Raw genomic sequence first — 25989 nt, 5'->3', positions numbered from 1 at the left:
ATTAGGAGGTGACAGGAATGGATGATGCCTTTAACCTTCATCTCTGCCATTCCATGTTAATCTTCTCTGTGTGTCTCTTTCTCTCCCATTCAGATCCCAGAACCCACTGGCCAAGCTCCATGGGTCCTCCATCTTGGAAAGACACCACTTGGAGTTTGGTAAAACACTGTTGAGAGATGAGGTAGGATGAGGGCCCTCTGCATTGGCTTTGGGGCCTGAGAACGAGTCCCCATCTCACAAGAAGCCTGAGTGTAGCCAGGCATTGGCCTGGACTGTCTCTCTAGTCACCTGGGGCAGCCATCGGGAATTGAATGACTTTACTGCCAGCGTCACTTCTCCCTTCTCTCCTTCTCACATCACTTCTATCCCTCCATTTTCTCTTTAGAGCCTAAATATCTTTCAGAACCTCAATCGCAGGCAGCATGAGCATGCAATCCACATGATGGACATTGCGATCATTGCTACAGACCTTGCCTTGTATTTCAAGTTGGTATTTCTTCTCATTTTAAGAATAAAAATGATTAGGGAATTCCCTGCCAGTCCAGTGGTTAAGACTTGGGGATTTTACTGCCATGGGGCCAGGTTCTGTCCCTAGCAGGGGAAATAAGATCCTGCAAGCTGCAAGGCATGGACAAACAAAAAAGAATACTATTATAAAAATAATGAACACCACAGTTCTAATTGATTTAGTGAGTATTCTGTGCCAGGTACCACACTTGTGCTATGGATGCATCCATTCTCACTACAGCTCTGAGTTAGTCTTACCCTGTTATACAGATGGGGAAACTGAGATCAGGGGAAGATAAGCTAAGATCAGATAATAAACCCATGGTAGAGTCTGAGTTAGAACCTAGGTCTTCACTCCCAGGCATTGGTTCTTTTCACCTTTCTTTTTAAAAGTTACACTGCCATAATTAGCCTCTGAAACAACCAACATTAGAAGGCCAGGGGTTGCCTTATTCTAATATGTGCTCCTTTAACAAACTGATGTGTTTTGTAGGAAAAGGACGATGTTCCAAAAGATCGTGGATCAGTCTAAGACATACGAGACTCAGCAGGAGTGGACGCAGTACATGATGCTGGATCAGACACGGAAGGAAATTGTCATGTGAGTTGAGACAAGGCTTAAACCCTGATTCCCTTAAGCCCAGGGTCAAAAGGCAAGATGCTATCCTGTCAGGCCTCTCCGTCTTCAAGAGACCCCTGCAAAACTTTTCATTCTGGAGGCCTCTGACACACAAAACAAAGAAGTTATGCCAAAACAGCACTGCAAAAATGATATGTTTACTCTTCATTCTAGCACAAAAATACAAGACAGTATCTGTGGCTCAGTAAGTAAAGAATCTGTCTCCAATACAGGAGACCACCTGTAATGCAGGAGACATGGGCTCAATCCCTGGGTGGGGAAGATACCTTGGAGAAGAAAATGGCAACCCACTCCAGTATTCTTGCCTGGAAAATCCCATGGACAGGGGAGCCAGGTGGGCTACAGTCCATGGGGTTGCAAAGGGTCAGACACAAGTGAGTGACTAAGAATGTACGCATGCATGCATACCTCTCTGTATACAAAAAGTACAAGATTTGAAGTAATTCTATGCTAAAATGCAGAATTTTGGTGGTAAAGTGATATAACTTTTGGTGATAAAGTTTTTGGTAAAACACAGAGCATTAAACCAATTATGGTTTGAGTGATAGCTAAGTGTTACTCAGAATATATGGGCTTAATCTCTTTAGTATTCCCTTATACATGGCAAAAGCAGGCATGCAATTCACAAGTTAGTTCCCTGGTTTGTGTGACATTCATAGTGCTTTGTTGGCACGAGGTCTGGTAATGCAACGCAAAGCTTTCTGGTGAATATCTTCTTTTAGTTTCTCAGTATGCTTCCTTGATTCACCTCAGCTGATGATGGGGTTAGAAATGCAAATTTGAGTCTTTTCATGACTACGTCGCGCAAGCCAATGGGTCCCCTGGCTTCCCTATGACAGGTCCTGGGTGATATTAAAGGAGACAATGCCTGACCCAGGACCCAGAGAACTGTTGTTTGTTTATCCCTAGATGCTTCTGCAGAGGTGAGGTTTAATCAAGTCACGAATTTCGCAAATCCAGAGAAGAGACAGCTGCTGGGACAGGCTCAGGGAAGATGGGGCCAGTTGTCTTTCCCTCAGCTGTGAAGTTGTCCAACCAAGCCTCCCCAAAGGTCCTCCCACCCTGAGGAGCAGTGTGACCTGTGCCCACTGAACAATGAGTCATGCTCTAGTGATAGCTGCTCCCAGACAGACCAGGAGTTGCTCCACAATGTTTCAAAAATGGTGCTGCAGAAGGGCTGAATGAGTGGAAAGAACCCTAAGTTCTTGGACAGGGGGACTTATTATTACAAAGTTGTCTGTTCTCCCTATTTAGTTATTTATTTAAAGTGATTCCAAAGAAAATATCAACTTTATTTTGTGGAGAATTAGGAAGCCAATTCCAAAATCCTTATGAGAATTAAGTATGAAAAAGAGCCAGAAAATTCTGAGGAAACAAGGAAATAATAGGGGCCAGCAGAACTGAAGATAGCTCAGTCCTAGGTATGAGCAGGAGAGGTCAGTAGACAGACTCAAAAGACAATGCCTGTGCTAAAAGTAGATTTTCTGCCAGTGGAGAAGGATAATTTCATAAATGGTGTTGGGCCCATGAGGTGATCTGATGGATTTTTTTTTTTCCCTCAAGACCAGCAAGCAGTTCTCCAGTGCTCAGTGAACACTGACAGGCTGTCCTACAAATTTAACTCAAATCTCACACTATCTACCTGGAGATAGCGCCAGACCCCACAGACTAAGGGCTCAGCCTCACAAGACTGGCTTCCTTTCAGATGAAGCCAGTCCGGGTTGCCTGTGCTTCTGATTGCCCAGCTATAAACTGGAAGTTGCTGTGAACTCCTCCTTGGGTTTGATTAATTTGTTAGCATGGCCCACAGAACTCAGAGAAGCATTTACTTACATTATTAGTTTAGTATAAGGATTATTACAAAAGAACAGCCAAAGAGGTACATAAGGTAAAGGGCAGAAGGGTCCTGAATGCAGGGGCTTCCATTACTACAGAACTGGGGTGTGCTCATCCACGCTGATGCTTATTAAATCTTTGTTCAATAGTTTTTACAAAGCTTAATCTGCAGCTCCCCCCACCCGTTTCCCAGAGGCCAGCAGTTGGGCTGAAAGTCCATCCCTCTATTCCATTGGTCTTTCAGGTAGGCCTGACCCCATCTAGGGACCCTACCCTCAGTCACTCTAAGTCACTTCATTAGCATAGCCCCAAAGGGGGCTTCTGGGGAAGGACAAGACTCTTGTATCACTAGGGAAATCTCAAGGGTTTTAGGAGCTCTGTGTGAGGAATCAGGGACAAAGAAGAAATATAGTTCAGATTCTGCCATAGGTGGTCACAGAGGCAGACCCCTATTTCACTCCTATAGCAAATAAATTCAAGATGAATCAAGGATTTTAAAATAATGAGAAAATAAACTAATAATATGGAGAGAGGAAAAAAGCTTGGGAGAATTGAAAAGAGTAAGCTTTTCTAAGTGTGACATAAAATTCAAAAGTCGTAAAGAGACTGATAAATTTGACTAATGAAACTTTAGAGATTTCTGGACAACACCCACAAGAGCTCAGAGCTAAAGTAAGAATTTAAATGATACACTGGGGGGAAATATGTGTAATGCTTCTGACAGAAAAAGAGCTAGTTTCCTCAGTCGTGTTAATATAATTCAAGAAAAAGACTAATCCCACAGAAAAATGAGCAAAAGGCGTGAGCAAACATTTCCCAGAAAAGGAATTACAGTGGGATGTAAACATATGAAAAGATGACCTTAGCCACAGTGAGACAAATGAAAAATTAAACTACTTTGGGATATAACTGTTCATCCCTCCTATCGGCAAAGATGAAGTGCTTGCTAACACGTGGTGTTGGGCAGAGTGAGGGGCAACAGGCAACCCTATTCACTGTGCTGGGAATGTAAATAGGCGCAGTTTTGTTTCTTTGGTTTTCAATGTTGGCTTATACTTTTTTACCCTCACCACCCAGGGCCATGGCAGTGAAAGCGCCAAGTCCTAACCCCCGGATGGCCAAGTAACTCTCCAACAGGTGCAGTTTTACGAAGGGCAATGCCTATCAAAATTGAAACCAGCCATACTCTTTGGCCCAGGAAATCCCAGATCCAGGATTTACCCTACAGAATTTCTCCCACCTGTGCTACAAGAAGTATGCATAGAGTTATTCATTGCAACATTACTTGTAACCACAAAAAATATTGAAAAAAACTTAAAAGACCATCATGGGGGACCAGGTTAAATACAATATATTATTTACACACAGTGCGGTGTCATGCAGTTTACAAAGATATGACATGAAAGGTTTCCAAAAAAATAAATAAATAAAGCCAGAAGCAAGACTTCTTGAATCATGGTAAAAGCCAACGTAGTCTTAAGCCGAAGCTCTTGCAAAGCCTTCCAAGACAAACACAGGCTTAGATGGTCTCAAGGGAATCCGTATTTTCTCTCTTTACATTATCTTCTGGAGAAAGTGCAGTAAGTGAGGCATGGTCAGTTCCTCATTCTTATCCCATGTGACAAAATAAAGACAAATTTGCCCTTTCTTGAAGTCTATAGTGTGAAGACCCCTGGGGCATCAAACAGAAGGACAATAAATATTGGTGTTTTCAAAGCTCCTTTTAATCATGGCGTTATAAACCCAAGGGAGGGCTTTGGACCTTCCCTGTCTTATATATTTATTTTGTTAGGGCGTTAGAAGTGGAAAGCTTTGTCCTTTGATTGTACAGTGGGGCAGCAGAAGCTGAGCATCTCTTATTTAGCACTCTACTTCCTTCAGAGAATGAACCGCATTCTCTGCTGTTAGGGATGTGGGATGGCCCCCTGCTATCAGGGCCATCAAAAAGGTAGCAGTACTTGATTTCATCCATGCTTCTGTCTGTCTATCCGTCAATCTATCTAGTCTACCTACATACCTATCCATCTATTAGTACCTCTGCCTTTCTTAGAATTAAGAATAAAAAATAAGGTGGGTGTCAGCAGAATGCATTCTAATAACATGCTTATATGAAATGAAAAATAAGGGTCAGATTCTTTCTGAAACAAGTCTTATTTTCAGGCTTCAGTTGACAATAAAAGACTGGCATTTCCAATTGTTACATGGCAGATATTTCCAGAAATAAGTGAATCAAACTTGAAGGTTCAAAGTTTTGATGAAAATGTTGCTAAATGTTGTGATAAGATAAAAGCACTTTATAAAAAATACAGCACTGGGAGGGGGAGGGATAAATTGGGAGTTTGGGATGACATATATACACTACCATATTAAAAATAGATAACCAGCAAGGACATACTGTGCAGCACAGGGAACTCTGCTCACTCTTCTGTAATAACCTAAATGGGAAAAGAATTTGGAAAAAGAATAGACACATGCATAACTGAATCACTTGCTGTACACTTGAAGCTAATGCAACATTGTTAATCAAATTGCTCCAATATAAAAAAAAAAGTCAAAAAATATAAAACTGGAAGATATATTAAAGTGAATAGTGTTTTAATTGCCTTAACATATTCTGAGTGTCTTGGGTTAACCAAAGTGCCACACAGAAAGTGTCGGGTACAATTAATAGTCATACGAGGAATCTTAGTCAAATCTTTATGGCACAATTCCTGGAAACTGAGCAAGTGAATGACTCTAATGTTTGCTTTAGACAAACTTAAAGGAGAATCTGATTAAACTGTCAACTGATAATGTGGAAGAATTTAAAGAATGGAATGATGTTGTAACAAAACTTTTTCCATTCCCAGGGTTTCTAAATGTTGCATCTAATTAGTCTTGCAGTATGAAATATTCACTAACTCATTTTTGGCCATGTCACATGGCTTAGGTCCTCAACTAGGGATTGAACTCTCCCCTTGGCAGTGAAAGCTCAGAGTTCTAACCACTAGACTGCCAGGGAATTCCCCATGCATTAACTGGTTAAAAAAAAAAAAGTCCCATCCTCTCTATCAATAGATGAATTTCCAAAAATATTTGAGTTTTTAATAATTTCTAAAAAACAGGTAATATAGTTTATTGTATTGGTTAATCATGTAATAATAGTAATTCAATCCAGAACAAAAATTTTCTATACTTGGAGATCTATGGTCAAAGACGACAATATTTAGTTACATATTTTAATTAATGGACATATTTGGTTAAAAATCAGTATGAAAAAGTGATCAACACATTTCATATATATATTTGAATATCTGTGATATATATACAGTTATACACATATATAGATATACATACACACATACACACAAATATAAAACCTTAGGATAAACTCTGTAGGGGAAGTTAACTGGAAATACATGTTTATGGAGAAAAAAAGAATGCAAAGTTCCAGACTTTTGTTTTTAATTGAAGCATAGTTGATGTACAATATTATGTAACTTTTAGGTGTATAATATGGTGATTCACAATTTTTAAAGGTTATACTCCATTTATAGTTATTATACAATATTGGCTATATTCTGTGCTGTACAATATATCCATGTAGCTTATTTTATACATAGCAGTTTGTGTCTCTTAATTTCTTATATTGTTATTCCCCACTTCCCTCTCCCTACTGGTAACCAGTGTATCTCCAGTTTGTCCTTCATATCTGTGAGTCTGCTGATGCTGCTTTTAACATGTTCACTAGTTTGTTGCATTTCTTAGAGTCCATGTTTAAAAGACATCATATAGTATTTGCCTTTCTCTGACTGATTTCACTTAGCATAATACCATCCAAGTCAATCTATGTTGCTGCAAATATAAAATTTCATTCTTTTTTATGACTGGATATTACTCCGTTGGATGGATGGATGTGTGTATGTGTATATATGTATGTACACACACATATACACATACATACCACATCTTTATCCCTTCATCTGTTGACAGACACTGAGGTTGCTTCAATATCTTGACAACTGTAAACAGTGCTGCCAAGAACATTGGGATGCATGTGTCTTTTTGAATTAGTGTTTTTTCCCCAGATATATAACCAGGAGTGGAGTTTCTGGGTCATATGGTTCTGTTTTTAGTTTTATGAGAAATTGTCATACTGTTTTCCACAATGGCTGAACCAATTTACATTCCCACCAACAGTGTATGAGTTCCCTTCTCCCCACATTCTCATCAGCACTTTTTTCATGATGAAGGTCTTCCTGACGAGTGTGAGGTGATCTCTCATTGCGATTTTGATTTGCATCTCCCTGATGATTAGCAGTGTTAAGCATCTTTCCATGTTCCTGTTGGTAATCTGCGTTTCCTCTTTGGAAAAATGTCTGTTCAGTTCTTCTGCTCATTTTTTAATCAAATTGTTCGCTTTTTTGCTTTTAGGCTGTTTTTTTTTTTTTTGATATTGTAGGAATAGTTTATATTTTTGGATACTAAACTTCTTATTGGACATGTCAATTGCAAATATTTTTTCTCATTCTATGGGTTGAATCTTTGGTTTGTCAATGGTTTCCTTTGCTGTGAAAAAGCTTTTCAGTTTAATTAGGTCCCATTTGTTTACTTTTGCTTTTCCTTCCTTTGCTTCAGAAGACAGATTCAAAAAAATATTGGAACAATTTATGTCAAAGAGTGTTCTGCCTACCTTTTCCTCCAGGAGATTTATGGTTTCTGGTCTTAGGTTTGTGTGTGCATGCTAAGTCGCTTCAGTAGTGTCTGACTCTTTGTGACCCTGTGGATTGTAGCCCATCAGGCTCCCCTGCCCGTGGGATTCTCTAGGCAAAGCCTTCTATCTCCTGCGTTGGCAGGCAGGTTCTTTACCACTAGCACCACCTGGGAAGCCTTTAAAACTCTAGAATCTTAAAGAAATGCTGGTTCATTTGTTTTTAAATGGATGGTACACTGATGGTTGATATAAAAATGCTATGCTATTTAGATTTCTTTATATTTAAAGAATAATGAAACCATTTTATTTATTTTTATGATCATAATTATTTTTATTAAGCCAAAAACATAACAGAGCTTTACAGGGAGAACCCAACTACATTTAATTAAACATAAAAATATAGATTAAACAACAACAAAAGAAGCAGCCTATCACTGAAGACACATTAATACAAGAAAGTTACAAGGAACCCATTTAAGATTTTTGGAAGGTAACATTCTCAACAATATAAGTAATCTGGGTACCATGATGTAGAAGGAGGTAGTAATACTATTTGCAGAGTCCTTTCAATCTTTCAAGACTGGGTAAGTAAGTCAAGATGTCAACTTAAAAATGTACAAGAAGGTAAACACTTTTCAGAATTCTTCTGGTAGGCACTCAGTGAAAAATGTTCAAAGATCTATAAAGTAGGGTTCTCAATCTTAACACTATTGACATTTGGGAGCAATAAATATAATAGGGGCTCTCCTGTGCATTTAAAGATATTTAATATAATCCCTGGTTTCTACTCAGTAGATCCCAGTAGCAGCCCCTCCTCCCCAGCTGTGACAAGCAGAACTATCTCCAGACATGGCCAAATATCCCCTGGGAGCAAAAGTGGCACCTGGTTGAAAAGCACTGTTGTGAAGCGGTCTTGGGGCTGGTCCATCTATTAGGTGATTAGACACATAATTAGAGCTACTACACACCTGGGTATAGTGTACCTGTTACACACTTAGGGCTTCAGCTCCAGAGGGTCTGGTCTCATCTCTCTCACTAATTGGTGATTGACCTTGAGCAGGTAACTTCACTTCTCTGTGCCTGTTTCCTCATCTGCTCAAAGAGAGTAATGGTAGTATCTACCTTATGGGTTATCACAGGGGCTGAGCCGGGACACGTGGAGTGCTGTGCTGCATTGCTCATGGCAGGCATGGTGTCAGGCTTTTCCTGTGATATAAAGAGACCTATGTATTTTGGCCTTTGTCCCCATTTCCCAACACAGATTCTAAAACTCTTGATAGTGATGAGTCATAGACTTGATAGGAGTGTCTTTGGTTCTAAGGGTTTCCCTGGTAGCTCAGCTGGTAAAGAATCCACCTGCAATGCAGGAGACCCCAGTTCAATTCCTGGGTCGGGAAGATCCACTGGAGAAGGGATAGGCTACCCACTCCAGTATTCTTGGGCTTCCCTGGTGGCTTAGCTGGTAAAGAATCTGCCTGCAATGCGGGAGACCTGGGTTCAATCCCTGGGTTGGGAAGATCCCCTGGAGAAGGGAAAGGCTACCCACTCCAGTATTCTAGCCTGGAGAATTCCATGGACTATACAGTCCACAGGGTCGCAAAGAGTCGGACACGACTGGGCCACTTTCACTTTCTTTTGGCTCTAATGAGGCAACTCTTGGTGGAACCCTAGAGGGCTTCAGGATAGGTGCTGATCACTAGAAAGACAAAGATTTCATTAGAAGCTTGAAACTTTCAGCTCCAGCCCAACCTCTGGGGAGGAAGAGGACTGAAGACTGAGTCAGTCAGTGGCCAATGATTTAATAAACCATGTTTATGGGGCAAAATCTCCATAAAAACCTATGAAAAACAGTTTGAAGAGCCACTAAGTCAGTGAACACATCGACAGGCTGGGAGGGTGACATGTCTGAAAAGAGCGTGGAAGCTCTGTAGGCACTCCCAACCCCATACCTTGTCCTGTGCGTCTCTTCCATTTGGCTATTCCTAAGTTATATCCTACGGACTTCCCTGGTGGCTCAGACGGTAAAGCGTCTGTCTACAATGCAGGAGACCTGGGTTCGATCCCTGGATTGGGAAGATCCCCTGGAGAAGGAAATGGCAATCCACTCCAGTACTATTGCCTGGAAAATCTCATGGACAGAGGAGCCTGGTAGACTACAGTCCATGGGGTCGCAAAGAGTCAGACACGACTAAGCAACTTCAGTTTCACTTTTCACTTTCAAGTTATATCCTATATGGTAAACTGGCAAAGAGAAGAGTTTTCCGAAGTTTTATGAGTTGTCCTAACAAGTTTTTAAACCTGGGGTTCATGAGAACCCCTTGCCTCTGTAGTCAAGTCAGAGGTGTGGTAGCCTCGGGCTCTGATACTTGCAACTGACTTCCAAGGTGAGGGCAGTCTTATTGGATTGAGCCCGCCAACCTGCAAAATCTGACGCTAGTCAAATGTTAAAAGTGAATTGTATTGAATTGAATTGAATCAGAGGACACCCAGTTGGTGACAGAATTGGTTGTTTTGAGGAAAAAACCCAGCACGTGCCTCCTCTGCTCTGATTATCCGGGAGGGCTCCGGTTGGTAACCTTCATCTTATTTGAGGTCCACACCTCAACCCTTGAGGTATCTTTTTTTTTTTCTCCTCATCCTGAGGTATGTGGGCTCTTAGTTCCCTGACCAGGGACAAACTCATGCCCCCTTCAGTGGAAGTCCCTGCAGAATCCTAAGCGCTGGACCACTAGGGAAGTCCCAACCACATTTGAGTCTCCTGCTTTGCTGTCTCTCGGGTCACCCTGATGCAGTGTGCTTACTGTAGGACCAGGATGTGACAGTACCTTCAGAATCAGGGCGTGACATCAGTGATGCCATCCAACCATCTCATCCTCTGTCGTCCCCTTCTCCTCCTGCCCTCAATCTTTCCCAGCATCAGGGTCTTTTCCAATGAGTCAGCTCTCTGCATCAGGTGGTCAAAGTATTGGAGTTTCAGCTTCAATATCAGTCCCTCCAATGAACACCCAGGACTGATCTCCTTTAGGATGGACTGGTTGGATCTCCTTGCAGTCCAAGGGACTCCCAAGAGTCTTCTCCAACACCACAGTTCAAAAGCATCAATTCTTTGGCACTCAGTTTTCTTTATAGTCCAACACTCACATCCATACATGACCAATGGAAAAACAATAGCCTTAACTAGACGGACTTTTGTTGGCAAAGTAATGTCTCTGCTTTATAATATGCTGTCTAGGATGGTCATAACTTTTCTTCCAAAGAGAAAGCATCCTTTAATTTCATGGCTGCAGTCACCATCGGCACTGATTTTGCAGCCCTCAAAAATAAACTCTGTTACTGTTTCCCTATCTATTTCCCATGAAGTGATGGAACCAGATGCCATGATCTAGTTTACTGAATGTTGAGCTTTAAGCCAACTTTTTCACTCTCCTCTCTCACTTTCATTAAAAGGCTCTTAAGTTCTTCACTTTCTGCCATAAGTGTGGTGTCACCTGCATATCGGAGGTTATAGATATTTCTCCCGGCAATCTTGATTCCAGCGTGTGCTTCATCCAGCCCAGAATTTCTCATGATATACCCTTTAAATAAGCAGGGTGACAATATACAGCCTTGACATACTCCTTTCCTGATTTGGAAACAGTCTGTTGTTCCATGTCCAGTTCTAACTATTGCTTCCTGACCTGCATACAGATTTCTCAAGAGGAAGGTCAGGTGGTCTGGTATTCCCATCTCTTGAAGAATTTTCCACAATTTGTGGTGATCCACATAGTCAAAGGTTTTGGCATAGTCAATAAGCAGAAATAGATGTTTTTCTGGAACTCTCTTGCTTTTTTGATGATGCAGCGGATGTTGGCAATTTGATCTCTGGTCCCTCTGCCTTTTCTAAAACTAGCTTGAAGGTCTGGAAGTTCATGGTTCACGTATTGTTGAAGCCTGGCTTGGAGAATTTTGAGCATTACTTTACTAGTGTGTGAGATGAGTGCAATTGTATAGTAGTTTGAGCTTTCCTTGGCATTGCCTTTCCTTGAGATTGGAATGAAAACTGACCTTTTCCAATCCTGTGGCCACTGGCTGAGTTTTCCAAATTTGCTGGCATATTGAGTACAGCACTTTCACAACATCATCTTTTAGGATTTGAAATAACTCAACTGGAATTCCATCACCTCCACTAGCTTTGTTTGTAGTGATGCTTCCTAAGGCCCACTTGACTTCACTTTTCAGGATGTCTGGCTCTAGGTGAGTGATCATACCATTGTGATTATCTGGGTCATGAAGATCTTTTTTGTACAGTTTTTCTGTGTATTCTTGCCACCTCTTCTTAATATCTTCTGCTTCTGTTAGGTCCATACCATTTCTGTCCTTTATTGAGCCCATCTTTGCATGAAATGTTCCCTTGGTATCTTTAATTTTCTTGAAGAGATCTCTAGTCTTTCCCATTCTATTGTTTTCGTCTATTTCTTTGCATTGATCATGAAGGAAGGCTTTCTTATCTTTCCTTGCTATTCTTTGGAACTCTGCATTCAAATGGGTATATCTTTCCTTTTCTCCTTTGCTTTTTGCTTCTCTTCTTTTCACAGCTATTTGTAAAGCCCCCTCAGACAGCCATTTTGCCTTTTTGCATTTCTTTTTCTTGGGAATGGTCTTGATCCCTGTCTTCTGGACAGTGTCACAAACCTCCATCCATAGTTCATCAGGCACTCTATCAGATCTAATCCCTTGAATCTATTTCTCACTTTCACTGTATAATCGTAAGGGATTTGATTTAGGTCATACCTGAATGGTCTAGTGGTTTTCCCTACTTTCTTCAATTTAAGTCTGAATTTGGCAATAAGGAGTTCATGATCTGAGCCACAGTCAGCTCCCGGTCTTGTTTTTGCTGACTGTATAGAGCTTCTCCATCTTTGGCTGCAAAGAATATAATCAATCTGATTTCAGTATTGACCATATGGTGATTTACATGTGTAGAGTCTTCTCTTATATTGTTGGAAGAGGATGTTTGCTATGACCAGTGTGTTCTCTTGGCAAAACTCTGTTAGCCTTTACCTTGCTTCATTCTGTACTCCAAGGTCAAATTTGCCTGTTACTCCAGGTATTTCTTGACTTCCTACTTTTGCATTCAAGTCCCCTATAATGAAAAGGACATCTTTTTGGGGTGTTAGTTCTAGAAGGTCTTGTATGTCTTCATAGAACCATTCAACTTCAGCTTCTTCATCATTACTGGTCGGGGCATAGACTTAGATTGCCGTGATAGTGAATGGTTTGCCTTGGAAATGGACAGAGATCATTCTGTCATTTTTGAGATGGCATCCAAGTACTGATTTTGGACTCTTCTGTTGACTATGATGGCTACTCCATTTCTTCTAAGGGATTCTTGCCCACAGCAGTAGATATAACGGTCATCTGAGTTAAATTCACCCATTCCAGTCCATTTTAGTTCACTCATTCCTAAAATGTCGATGTTCACTCTTGCCATCTTCTGTTTGACCACTTCCAATTTGCCTTGATTCATGGACCTAACATTCCAGGTTCCTATGCAATATTGCTCTTTACACCATTGGACTTTACTTCCATCACCAGTCACATCCACAACTGGGTGTTGTTTTTGCTTTGGCCCTGTCTCTTCTTTCTTTCTGGAGTTATTTCTCCAATGATCTCCAGTAGCATATTGAGCACCTACTGACCTGGGGAGTTCATCTTTCAGTGTCCTATCTTTTTGCCTTTTCATACTGTTCATGGGGTTCTCAAGGCAAGAATACTGAAGTGGTTTGCCATTGCCTTCTCCAGTGGACCACGTTTTGTCAGAACTCTCCACCATGACCCGTCCATCTTGGGTGGCCTTACGCAGCATGGCTCATAGTTTCATTGAGTTAGACAAGGCTGTGGTCCATGTGATCAGATTGGTTAGTTTTCTGTGATTGTGGTTTTCATGCTGTCTGCCCTCTGATAGAGAAGGATAAGAGGCTTATGGAAGCTTCCTGATGGTAGAGACTGATTGAGGGAGAAACTGGGTCTTGTTCTGATGGGCGTGGCCATGCTCAGTAAATCTTGAATCCAATTTTCTGTTGATGGATGGAGTTGTGTTCCCTCCCTGCTATTTACCTGGGTCCAAACTATGGTGGACTTCCCTGGTGGCTCAGCCAGTAAAGCATCTGCCTACAATGTGGGAGACCCGGGTTCAATCCCTGGGTTGGGAAGATCCTCTGGAGAAGGAAATGGCAACCCACTCCAGTACTCTTGCCTGGAAAATCCCATGGACAGAGAAGCCTGGTAGGCTACAGTCCATGGGGTCGCAAAGAGTCAGACATGACTGAGAGAGACACTTCACTTCAGTAAACTATGGTGGAGGTAATGAAGATAATGGTGAATAATATTTCCTGATAAATAGAAATTATAAGAATTCCAATTTTAGTACCCATAGATTGATATTCTTTAATAGAGGGTCACATTATGACATTTGTAGGTGGGTCATAGGTACTTTTTGCCTTAATGGCTTCTTCCTCCATTTAAATAAATAAAAATCATATTTCATGACTGTTAATATAAGTGCAAATATAATCCAGGCTTAATTCATTCTTCATATATTCACTATTACTATTTTTTTTAAATAAACTAAAATTTAAATATTTTCACAAGTGCCTAAAAGTATCCTGAACCCTACTTAGGCACTACCCTAGAGATAAGTGACCCTGTCATTTTTTTTTTTTTTTCAGCAGCTCATCCTCCCCTTCCCCATCCACCCAACCATCTAGAAATGAATGTTAAGAATTTAGAATCTGCCCACACTCTGTCTGTGGAGTGTTTTTCTCTCAGGGCCACTCTTGAGGGCCACTTTTGAGACAGACCACATGTTGTCAATGGAATGTGTACCTCTCTAAATAAATCCACTTCTTACCTATCACTTTGTCTCTCACCAAATTCTTTCTCCATGAGACATAAAGAAGCTGAACTTCAGTAAGTCCTACCACCAGGAACTAAGGCCCCCACCCAGGTGAGGGGTGGAATGATAATGTGGACCCTCCTGACTCCAACCAAGTGAAACTTGGACTCAATCTTTGCTCCAATTCTGTGCTGAATTCTGCTCTACTCAAGCCCCCTCAGAAATACGCATGTACCCATAGTTTAAAATGCCCCCAATTTTGCTAGTTCAGGGAGACACGGCTTTGGGAAAAGATGCCCTGGTGTTCTCCTTACTTGTTGCAACTAATAAATCCTTCCTTCTCCACCCTTTTCCCCACCCGTTAAAAGAATTTTAAAAGTTTTTTGCATTTGAATCCAAAGGCAACCACTGTGCTAAACATGTTCTTCTAACATACATCCTGCAAATAATGGAATAGTGGCCAAGACTTTGTATATAGCTGTTGTCAAGCAGCAATTAAGAGCCACTTAAAACCCAGTGAGCTCATCACCTCGGCTCCAGCATCCGCTGCTACCTGGCGTAAGGTGCTCTCTGTGTTCAAGAGGGTGGAACTTTGGGAAGGACCAGAGGGAAAGTATGAAAACCACGAAGACACCAAAAACACCGCAAACCGCACAATTCATAAACCACAATGGTGTGGGGCCCGTCGATTAAGAGCTACTTTAATGGTAAATGCCTACAGGGCTGCTCTCAGTCCTAAGTCCTCTGCAATCTCTCCAGGGCCTGACATGCAGTGAGCACTCAGCAAAGGTGTGCTGGGTGAGTTAACAACTTCCAACCCCCTTCAAGCCCCAGGCCACGAAGCCCAGGCCTCAGCAGGGCATTTCTGGTGGCCAAGCACCAACTGATCTTATCTGTGGCTGCTTTCCCATTGCGATTATGAAACTGAGTAATGCAATCGAGTCCACATGCTCTGCAAAACCTAAAATATTTGCTATCTGGCCCTTTACAGAAAAAGTTGGTGCCTCCTGGTCTCATGTTTTACAAATTAAAAAAATGAGGCTCAGAGAGACAAAGTGACTTACCTAGTGTCTCATGGGCAATCGTGGAGCATCAACCAGGTCACCCTATCCCCCTCCCATACACCCACAGCTTTCCTTGGCTCCCTTCAAACTGCCCCTGCAGGCTACCCACTTCAGACCAAGGGTAATTCCAGGAAGAGTCTGAATGCCTCGCAAGGGTGCCTGGGATGCTTCCAGGGTCACGCTTCGAGCTAAGGGTCAAGGAGAAGCACTGCTGAGCATCCCAGCTGAGCAGAAGTAATGTTTGCTTTAGGCCTGGTGCTGCAGGAGCCCATCCTGGTGCTTAATATGATGCAGGTGATAGTGATGAAGATAAGGCCCATGGTAGCACTTGTAAAATCATCCTATGTATTGGTCACAGTAACCCCTAGGACAGATATATTGCATTGAGCCCATGAAATTGCTGACTTTCAACTGCTTTTTTTTTTTTAAACTTTTTTATATATAGCTGACGAACAATGTTGTGATAGTTTCAGGTGAACTGCAAAGGGACTCAGCCGTACATATCCATGTATCCATGCTCCCTCGAACTCCCATCCAGGCTGCCACATAACATTGAGCAGGGTTCCATGTGGTATATATTAACAGTAGGTCCTTGTTGGTTATCCATTTTAAGTACAGCAGGATGTACATATCCATCCCAAACTCCTTAATTATCCTGTTCCCCATCCTTCCCCCGGCAACCATAAGTTCACTAAGTCTACTACTCTCTGTTTTGTAAGTTCATTTGTATCATTTCTTTTTATACACATATAAGGAATGCCATACGATTTTTCTCCTCTGACTTACTTCCGTCAGTATGACGATCTCTAGGTCATCCATGTTGCTGCAATCGACTGTTTCTGACCCACAAAATCAGAATTTTGTACGACCCAACCTAATGTGATTATCTTGTTTCACCAAAGATAGAGAGAGCCTCAAAGACATAAGTCACTTGTCCTGGATATGACAACCAAGGACAAGAGTGAGGATCTAATTGCTCGGTCTGACTCCAAAGCCTTGCACTGAATTTCATATTGTTTAACTTCACCGCCCTTGACCCCCTCCCCCTGCAATTGATGACTCTCACCCACCTTGAGGATAAGGTTCAAATTTCTCCACAAGTCTTTAGGACTTACTCTAGCTCTCTTCTGCATAATAACCACTTTCATCCTGACACTGCCGTCTTCCTCACGCTGCATGTCTAATCTATCCCCAAGCCATGCTGAGTTTATTTTTAAATGCCTGTCTGTCTGGATACTTCATTGTATTGCCACATCCATCTCTTGTCTGGACCCTTCAGTGGCTTCCTAACTGGGCTCCTGGGACCTCATCACTGAAGCCACTGTGTTGTTCTCTGCAAAATGCAAATATGACCCCTCCCCCACTCTTCAGTGACTCTTCCTGTTGCTCTTAGTATGGAAATGTCCCCACACCTGGGTTTTGGGTCTACCCTGTTCATCTCAGGTCCCCTCAACCCCTCTTCCATCTGCTCCCTGAGCCCCTCCTTGCTTCCAGGCTTCCTTCCACAAAGGCCTTTGCGCTAGATGTTCTCTCTGCCTAGAATGTGTTTCCCCTCTGCTCCTTATGTGGCTCCCCACAGGCCTCTCTGGGTCCCTAATGCCTAGCATAGCATCTTGGCCAAGGAACACCTAAGGCCACAGTGCTGACGTGAATGTAATGCCTTGTCTTTAGGGCACGAAGCTTGGGACTGACTTTTCTGGTGTCCAAGTGTCCCCCACCCCCAGCGCCCATCACATGCACATACCAAATATCTATCTATAAAACACTTAGGTATTTCCCTAACTCCTGGGAGTAATTGTCACATGCTTTCTTCAGCCAGGGAAAGTAAACATCCAGAGCTCTCCTGATGTGGACACTGACAGGTAACAAGGAACCAGTGACTCCTGGATGCACAACCAAACATTCATTTGCTTAATGTGTTTGACAGTAAACGTAGCATGTTGACACTTAACACTGAGCATCAGGCATGTGTTCTGATGTTATTACAAGGAATAAATGTTTTCCTATGGCACTTCTCTGTGGCTCATATGGTAAAGAATCTGCCTGTAATGCAGGAGACCCAGGTTCAATCACTGGGTCAGGAAGATCCCCTGGAGAAGGGAACGGCAACCCACTCCAGTATTCTTACCTGGAGAATCCCATGGACAGAGGAGCCTGGTGGGCTATAGTCCATGGGGTTGCAAAGAGTCAGACACAACTGCACGACTAACACTACCACTAAATGTTTTCCTAAGAAGATGTATGCATTCCTGAAAGCTTATTTACTCAAATAATTTTTTGAGTTTTTGAGGGTTTACTTAAAGATAGTTAAACTTGTTAATATTTCATAACTCTTAAGGCCTCCCAGACCAGCTTATGTAACCTACAGCTGGTTCACTGTAAAATCATCCAAGTGCTAGTTAGGTTCAGAGCCCCAAGCTTCTCCAACTGTCCCCCACAGTCTCTGCCCATCCTCTCACCAAGTGGGGTTGACTCTCCCACATGGGGTTGATCCCATGCTCTCCCGGCCAGGGAGCTCAGGCCCTCCTGCTGTCCTTCCTGAACTGCTGCAGCATCTCTCCTTCCTCCCTCCCTGCCTCCCTCCCTCTCTGTTCTGTCTTACAGGTGCTGCCAAGCAGCTCTGATGAGTCATGATCCAACCCTGCAACGTCAATGCGCTCCCTGCTTATTGGATACACCTGCACTCCCCGGCATGGGATTGACACCCACAGCACATGACCCTGGATTCCCCTCCCAGACTTCACGCCACTGTGCCCCATCTCTGAAATACCTTATCAAATTCTCTCCTCTTGCTCCAATTCTTTTCACATGTCCCTTCCCTTTCTGTCTTATGTCATACCTACCTGTGTAACAATACCTGTCTTACCTTCCTATTACTGTGAAAGTACTTTAACAGTTTATCTTTTAATCCTTTCTTTCCTCAGTCTGTTCCTCTACTTTTTAACATAAGGCTTCCTCACAATGACCAGGGTCGTCCTTCTCCTTTCATCATTCATTACCTGCTGGGGCAAAAAGTAGTTCTCAGGAGAGGAGCAAAAAACTCTTAGATAATACAGTGATCTGTGGCCCTCCAGAGGCACAGTATGTCCATGTTATTAAAATTTCTCGGTGAAGTGGTTATAGGAAAGATGTATAAAAAGGTCCTTTGACAATAGATCAGGGAGGATAAAGAGAAAAAGGTTGAGAAATACGGTTCCATTCTAGTCAGAAGGAACTCTGAGGATGTGATGAGATTTAAATGAAATTGCTATTTATAAAATGCCTAGAACAGCGTGGGGCACATAATGTATAGAAACCCAACATGTGTTCCTGATAATTGCCAGTTTATTGTGCACGTGGGCTTCCCTGGTGCCTCAGACAGTAAAGAATCTGCCTGCAATGCAGGAGACCCCAGTTTGATCCCTGGATTGGGAAGATATCCTGGAGAAGGGAATGTCAACCCACTCCAGTACTCTTGCCGGGAAAATTCCATGGACAGAGGAGCCTGGTAGGCTACAGGGTCACAAACAGACACGACTGACTCACACACACACGTTGTGCACATAATATATCTAGGCACCATGCTAAGATTTTTACACACATTATCTCATTGAATCTTGCACTCACTCCATGAAGAAAGTAGCAGTATTATTACAGACAAGGAAACTGTGGCCCAGAACTTGGTTTAATTGCTTAATGCCAAACTCCTAATAACTGACAAAGGCAGGATTTAAATCTGTTTGACTACAAAACCTGACCTTCAGATGCAGTTGGGCATTGACACCTCTGCTCACAATGGGATGAGGCCACCTACTAGTAGGGGCAGAAAAAGAAGAGATAGATGGAATCAATCAGATATACAGCACTGACTGCCTCTGGACTGATGGTTGGTGTCCTTGTGTGCAGGGCCATGATGATGACCGCCTGCGATCTCTCAGCCATCACCAAGCCTTGGGAGGTGCAGAGCAAGGTACGTACTCCTCCTGTCCTCCTGTCCTGAGAGGAGGAGCATCCCAGTCCTGGTGACAGCAGCTAATGCAGCTTGGATTCTCTAGCTGCTGAGGCAGCCCACTGCTCCATCATCCTCTGGCAAGATGTGGCAATCTCTTGTGATGACATATAGTGGGGTGGTAGGGCAGGATTGGGGTGTTTTTGCTGAGCTGGAAGCCCAAGAGGGATGGGAGCAGGGTGGGAGGACCGGGGCTGAGACCTGACTCCATGGAGGGCGTCTGCCTGTTGCAGGTGGCTCTGCTGGTTGCTGCTGAATTCTGGGAACAAGGTGACCTGGAGCGCACGGTGCTGCAACAGAATCCCATTGTGAGTAGAGAAGGGACCTCAGCCTGATACTGGGCGTGTGATCTTGTTATGGTGGAGAGCAGTGACCTGGCCATGATGGAGAGATGTGCCCCTTCATCCTTGACACACAGATGTGTGACCTTACCACAGAGATGAGCTTCCCCTAACGCAGTGGTTCTCAAAGTGTGTTCCCTGGAGACCACCATCAACCTTGTTACCTGGGTACACATTAGAGATGCAAATCCACAGACCACTCCACCCCCTCACCCCGTGCACACCCTGGACCTACCTGCACAGAAACTCTGGGGGTGGGCCCAGCAACATGCTCCCTACTAAAGTTTGGAGACCCTCCTCTAAGGTGTATCCTTGGCTCAGTCAGCTCAGTAGAGATGGCCAAAACTTAGATTTCCCTTTCAGTTCCGACAGTCTAGGAGTCTACCTCCCATGGCTCTGTGCTAACAGCACAGACCATGCAAGGGGAAGACCTGTCCAGCTGTGAATCTATCTATATTGAAAGTAAACTTGGCTGGAATGGTCCGCTGGCTCCCCACCAGACTCAGGGAGACCAGTGAGAGGGTTTTTGTTTTGGAAGAATGTTTCACTTCATAGGTAGGATGGGTTCCCTGCTGCATCAGCCCAAGAGGGGCCCAGTGCAATTAACTCTCTCTCCCCCTGACAGCCCATGATGGACAGAAACAAGGCGGATGAACTCCCTAAGCTTCAGGTCGGCTTCATCGACTTTGTTTGCACCTTTGTCTACAAGGTAGGTCCTTCGCTTTCTCAGGCCCAACAAAATGTCTCTGATGAGCCTGCTGCTGCTGCTGCTAAGTCGCTTCAGTTGTGTCCAACTCTGTGCGACCCCATAGACGGAAGCCCACCAGGCTCCCCCGTCCCTGGGACTCTCCAGGCAAGAACACTGGAGTGGGTTGCCATTTCCTTCTCCAGTGCATGGAAGTGGAAAGTGAAAGTGAAGTCGCTCAGTCGTGTCCGACTCTTAGCGACCCCATGGACTGCAGCCTACCAGGCTCTGCCGTCCATGGGATTTCCAAGGCAAAAGTACTGGAGTGGGGTGCCATTGGGATTCCCAAATGATATCAGGAATAAAAAACCCTGGCAAGTGACCTGTGAGTACTACTTTACAAAATGCATCTCACCTCCAGTGGTGTTTGGTTGTCAGGACAGCCCCATAAGAGCTTCCGTGACTTTTCACCCAGGCCAGAGCCTGCAGCTTCACACATCCTAAGTGAAAGCTGCTCAGTCGTGTCCAACCCTTTGTGACCCCATGGACTCTACAGTCCATGGAATTCTCCAGGCCAGAATACTCGAGTGGGTAGACTTTCCCTTCTCCAGGGAATCTTACCAACCCAGGGATCTAACCTAGGTCTCCCACATTGCGGGTGGATTCTTTACCAGATGAGCCACAAAGGAAACCCAAGAATACTGGAGTGGGTAGTCTATCCCTTCTCCAGTGAATCTTCCTGACCCAGGAATTGAACCTGGGTCTCCTGCATTGCAGGTGGATTCTTTACCAACTGAGCTATCAAGGAAGCCCAGAGTTGTTCAGTAAATTGTTGTGGGTCAAATGATGTATCATCTTTTCAGGCAGAGACATGGGGAGCATAGCAGATACATGTCCAGCTAACTTCCCCAGCTGGTGGGAATATGACAGGTCACAGTTACTCAATTGTCGAAAGATACTCTGAATTTTCTCTTTGAGCTCTGGCTCAACGTTAAAGTCTCCCTCTTGAGAAACCTGCCATGCCCCTATCCATATTATCTGTGCCACCATCCACCTCCCATTGGTTATTTTTATTTTGGCTATGTTACACGAGGAGACAGATGTCAGAGAGGAGAAATGACAGGGCCAGGACACAGCATCAGAGGGGGAGCCTGACCCTGTATTTGAGGGCTCTTTCTGCTGCGTGAGGGCTTTCCTGATAAACTCATTGGTAAAGAATCCACCTGCAATGCAGGAGACCCTGGTTCAATTCCTGGGTCAGGAAGATCCACTGGAGAAGGGATAGACTACCCACTCCAGTATTCTTGGGTTTCCCTTGTGGCTCATCTGGTAGAGAATCCACCTGCAATGCTGGAGACCTGGGTCTGATCTCTGGGTTGGAAAGATCCCCTGGAGAAGGGAAAGGCTACCCATTCAAGTATTCTGGCCTGGAGAATTCCATGGACTGCATAGTCCATGTGGTCACAAAGAGTCAGACACGACTAAGCGACTTTCACTTGAGCTGCAGCCCTTCTGCCCGCAGGGGGCGCACGAGTGCATCTCTGATATAACGCAGACTAACCAGGATCCTCCAAGCAGCAGGCCGGGGTAGCTGATGCTCTCTGTGATCATCAGTAATTTACAAAACAGTGGGGACTGGGCTAAGAGCCTTACGTGCATTATCACAGCAACTCCATGAGGTACTGTTCCAATTTCATGGGGACCTGCCCAAGGTCACACAGCTGGTGGCAAAATTGATCTGAGCACAGCTAGCTCTGGCTGAACTCTGAAGTGGACCCTGGATGTGCCATTCTCACCTTATGCAAATCTCTGCCAATCTGCATCTCCATTTCTTCACCCAAAAATCTAGGAGTGACAAGTCTCATTGTCCCACCTGGCAGGAGTTTTCTGAGGACCAAAGGAGACACAGAGCATCATAAACTGTCACGCGCTGTGCTTAAAGGCATTATTTTTATTCTAGGGCTAAGAGACCTTTAGAATCCTTGTCGCATCTTTGTGCCCAGACCTTGTATTGGGCCAAGGTCACCCCAGTGAATGAGCAGAGATGTGCCTGCCTCCCCAGTGCACAGCTCCGGAGGCAGACTAGCAGAGGGAGTCACTACAGTGAAATGTGATGTGGGAATGTAAGGTTTGGGGAGCTGCTAATAGAGGACTCGACTTACCTTGGGGATCAGAAGAGGCTTCCGAGGGGAAGTGATGTCTGAGTAGAGCCCTCAAGGGAAAAGAGGGGGAAGTTAGAGAGTTCCAGCAAAGCAACGAGCTGGTGTGAGGCCCAGACAGAGATCTGGAATGTCCGGAGGGTTCCAGTTGGTGACGAGGAAGACCACTGGGTCTGGGAGCCTTGTGGAGTTTGTGTTCCATCCTGAAAGCCAGGTAATGCCACAGGAGGGTATTACGCAAGTGAGGTACGGGACCTTGTGACTGAGGGCCCTACAGTGTCGTCTCCAACAGCACTGGGTGATGGAAGCGGCCGCCCCCTGGGGACGCTCACTCCAGTGAGGGCATGACACACTGCGCCCTGCCCGGAGACCGGATCCCAGGGCTCTGTGCCTGTGCCAGAGGCTCTGTCTCTTGCAGGAATTCTCCCGTTTCCACGAGGAGATCACTCCCATGCTGGATGGGATTACCAACAACCGCAAGGAGTGGAAAGCGCTTGCTGATGAGTATGAGACCAAGATGAAGGGGCTGGAGGAGGAGAAGCAGAAACAGCAGGCAGCCAACCAAGGTTTGTGGAAGGGGGAGGATGGGGGGGTCCCAACCCCACACACACTGGGTGCTCACGACCACAGAGCCTTACACACGTAGGCCCATTCAGGCCACTCCACAACCCAATTGCCCCCATTCTACATATGAGAGCACAGAGGCGCGCAGAGGTGAAGTGTCGTGGTCAAATCACACCCTTAGCAGTGGCACAGCCTGGTTCCCAAGATTGAGGGTCCCAGCAAAGGAGCCTCCCCTCTATTCCTCCCCAACTGCCCCTGACCAGAGTAGGACAAAGTCCAATAATAAAGGGGTGGATGTAGGACCTCCAAAAGCCCTTGAGTTTGCAACTCCTGGTCCAAACAAGGTCAGAGGGAAAGCCCGCTGCAGCCTCCTCTCACCTGGTGTGTTGTCTTTCCTGTCTGATCACAGCAGCCGCAGGAAGTCAACACGGCGGAAAGCAACCTGGGAGCGGGCCTGCATCCAAGTCTTGCTGCGTCCAATAGCAGAGCGAGGACCCAGGGCCCAGGCCGGCCCCACCCTTCACCGACGAGAGCACCCAGGCCGGTGGGAAACCACACGCCACCTGCTCGAGAAGTCAGAGTTGTGGGGTTTGAAAACTGAAAGAGAATTTAGTTTACATCTTTCCTAGTGGCTTTCAAGCCTCTTTTTTCAGCTGTGAGAACTTTTTATTGAATGACAACCAACATTTTAGCTTTCACAGACTCAAACATTAGTGCCAGACTCACCTGCTTACCTAGAATCTTTTGTGTTCTTATACTTTCATTTTATAGTACACAAATATGCAATCATTCACAAAAGTAGAGAATTACACAATGAATTGACTCCTACCCATCATGCAGATTCTAACATCAGGATTTTTGCTGCATTTGCTTCATCTGTCCTTTTAGAGTTTTCTTTTTTTCTTAGCTGAAATATTTAAAAACAAATTCCAGGCATATCATTGACTCCTCCATTACGCATCTTTAAAGATGAATGGGTGTTTTCAAACATAATCACATCATGATCGCATGCCACACATGAACCCCTAATACCCAGTTGTGGTGGATACTGCGATGAGCTGCCCAGACCCTTTACTGAAGACCGTGGTCTCAGCAGTGATGAGCGCTGTCAATAGACAGCCCTCAGTCTCAGTCCCTTCGGGATTACCTCATCCTCAGGGAGAGTTTGCCTGAGGGTGGTGGCCTGCAGCCTATGACAGATCCATGCCAGGTAAGGCCTGGCCATCTTGGCTCAACCCAGAACAAGTTCGCAGCAATAACACACACATCCAAGGTGAAAGGTCCTGGAAGATGCCACTCTTCACTGCTCTCATTGGGAGTAAGCAAGCACAGGAAAATGTTTCAAGTTCACCCAAATATGGTACACAATTCAAGTCTCTTTTCCATATTCTCTGTTCAGAGACTATTTCAGAGTTGTCAACTGGCAAGTGTCTTTGCCTGAAACCATAATGTCAAAATATCTCTTTTAGCACATATATGTAGTGTGTTTGTGTGGAAAAGCAGATATACCAAAACAAGGGAGTCCTCGTTCAGAAGGTGGTATAGCTTTGTAAGTCATACTGGCAAAAAGTTGGTAATGGAACAATGTTATGGGACGCAAGTCTGAATGGTTCCTTGTGATCCATGAAAAGTATTTTGGAGAGGCACCCTAGGCTGAGGTCTTCTCTCAAGAGATGACCCTGAAACTAGAAGCCTTTTCCTCCTTAGTAGCCAGAGCAACACTCAACAAGCACACAGGACTCAATAAAGAAAGACACACCTGGGCAGAGCTGTGGGTGGTATTTTCTTTTTAATCTCCATAGTGTATTTGTTAAGTTTATTTATAAGCAGATCACTTCACTATTTACAGTACATGAGCATAGAGATTCTACAGTTTTTGTGATGTAAACAATAACTCCACAGTGGAGTTTGAGAAAAGAAGCCAGTTCTGAAGTATTTACAGACATTAAAATAGAACTTTATACTCACAGAATAATAATACATAGAGCAATTTGGTTAAATTATCTATGAAACTATAGAATCTGACAATGTACAAATACAGGAAAACATTTTCTCATTTAGAAGGTAAAACAGATAAATCACACCAGAAATAAAATAGGGACGATGACAACCACAATAATTAAAAGCAAAGAAGTTTTCTTCCTTGCCCCTCACGGATAAAGTATTTATATAAATAAGGACACAACCCAACAAAATGGAAAAAATATATAAAAAATCCTCTACCAATTAAAAAAAATAGCAAAACTAAAAACTCGATTCTCAATCATTAGCAGTGTCCTTTAAAAAATTAAAATTTAGCTTTCTATTATAAATAACAAAGCAGATGTGTCCCTCTGTGTAGGTGAAATTCTTGCACCTTTCTCAAGAAATGCATCAATGTAATTCCACACACACACACACACACAAACATAGGTGTGCACACGTGCAGACACACACACACACACACACACACACAGCCTTGCACTCACGCACCCCAGGCTGTAGTTACCTTGTTGAGCTTCCTAATAAATAATGCCCCCTACGGTAGTACCCCTGGGGATACCCAAACCTCACAAGGTGAGCCATTCCCTGGATTGACCCTGTTACAGAGCCGGGGAAAGCCCTGGCTTTCTATTGCTCAGAATTCTCTAGGCTGCAT

At 43.8% G+C, this 25989-nt stretch overlaps 1 protein-coding gene and 1 long non-coding RNA gene across 2 annotated transcripts in view; one reads left to right on the top strand and one right to left on the bottom strand.

The window, feature by feature from the left end:
- Positions 1–24113, top strand: part of PDE6A (phosphodiesterase 6A) — a 63439-nt gene extending 39326 nt beyond the window's left edge. Inside the window, exons 14-21 of the mRNA XM_005895344.3 lie at positions 94–181; positions 386–486; positions 1001–1108; positions 19500–19563; positions 19836–19910; positions 20569–20652; positions 23206–23353; positions 23761–24113. Coding sequence (XP_005895406.2) covers positions 94–181; positions 386–486; positions 1001–1108; positions 19500–19563; positions 19836–19910; positions 20569–20652; positions 23206–23353; positions 23761–23834 — 742 coding nt within the window. The 3' untranslated portion in view covers positions 23835–24113. The remainder of the gene's footprint in view (positions 1–93; positions 182–385; positions 487–1000; positions 1109–19499; positions 19564–19835; positions 19911–20568; positions 20653–23205; positions 23354–23760) is intronic.
- Positions 18237–23779, bottom strand: LOC138988567 (uncharacterized). Its single transcript, XR_011464863.1, has 4 exons — positions 23730–23779; positions 22791–22840; positions 22425–22515; positions 18237–19892 (listed from the first exon to the last, which is right to left on the bottom strand). It is a non-coding gene; the product is annotated as an uncharacterized lncRNA (long non-coding RNA).
- Positions 24114–25989: the final 1876 nt, after the last annotated feature.

This window comes from Bos mutus, chromosome 7 (genome assembly GCF_027580195.1).
Source record: "Bos mutus isolate GX-2022 chromosome 7, NWIPB_WYAK_1.1, whole genome shotgun sequence".
Classification (NCBI taxonomy): domain Eukaryota; kingdom Metazoa; phylum Chordata; class Mammalia; order Artiodactyla; family Bovidae; genus Bos; species Bos mutus.
This window is presented reverse-complemented; position numbering and strand designations above follow the sequence as displayed.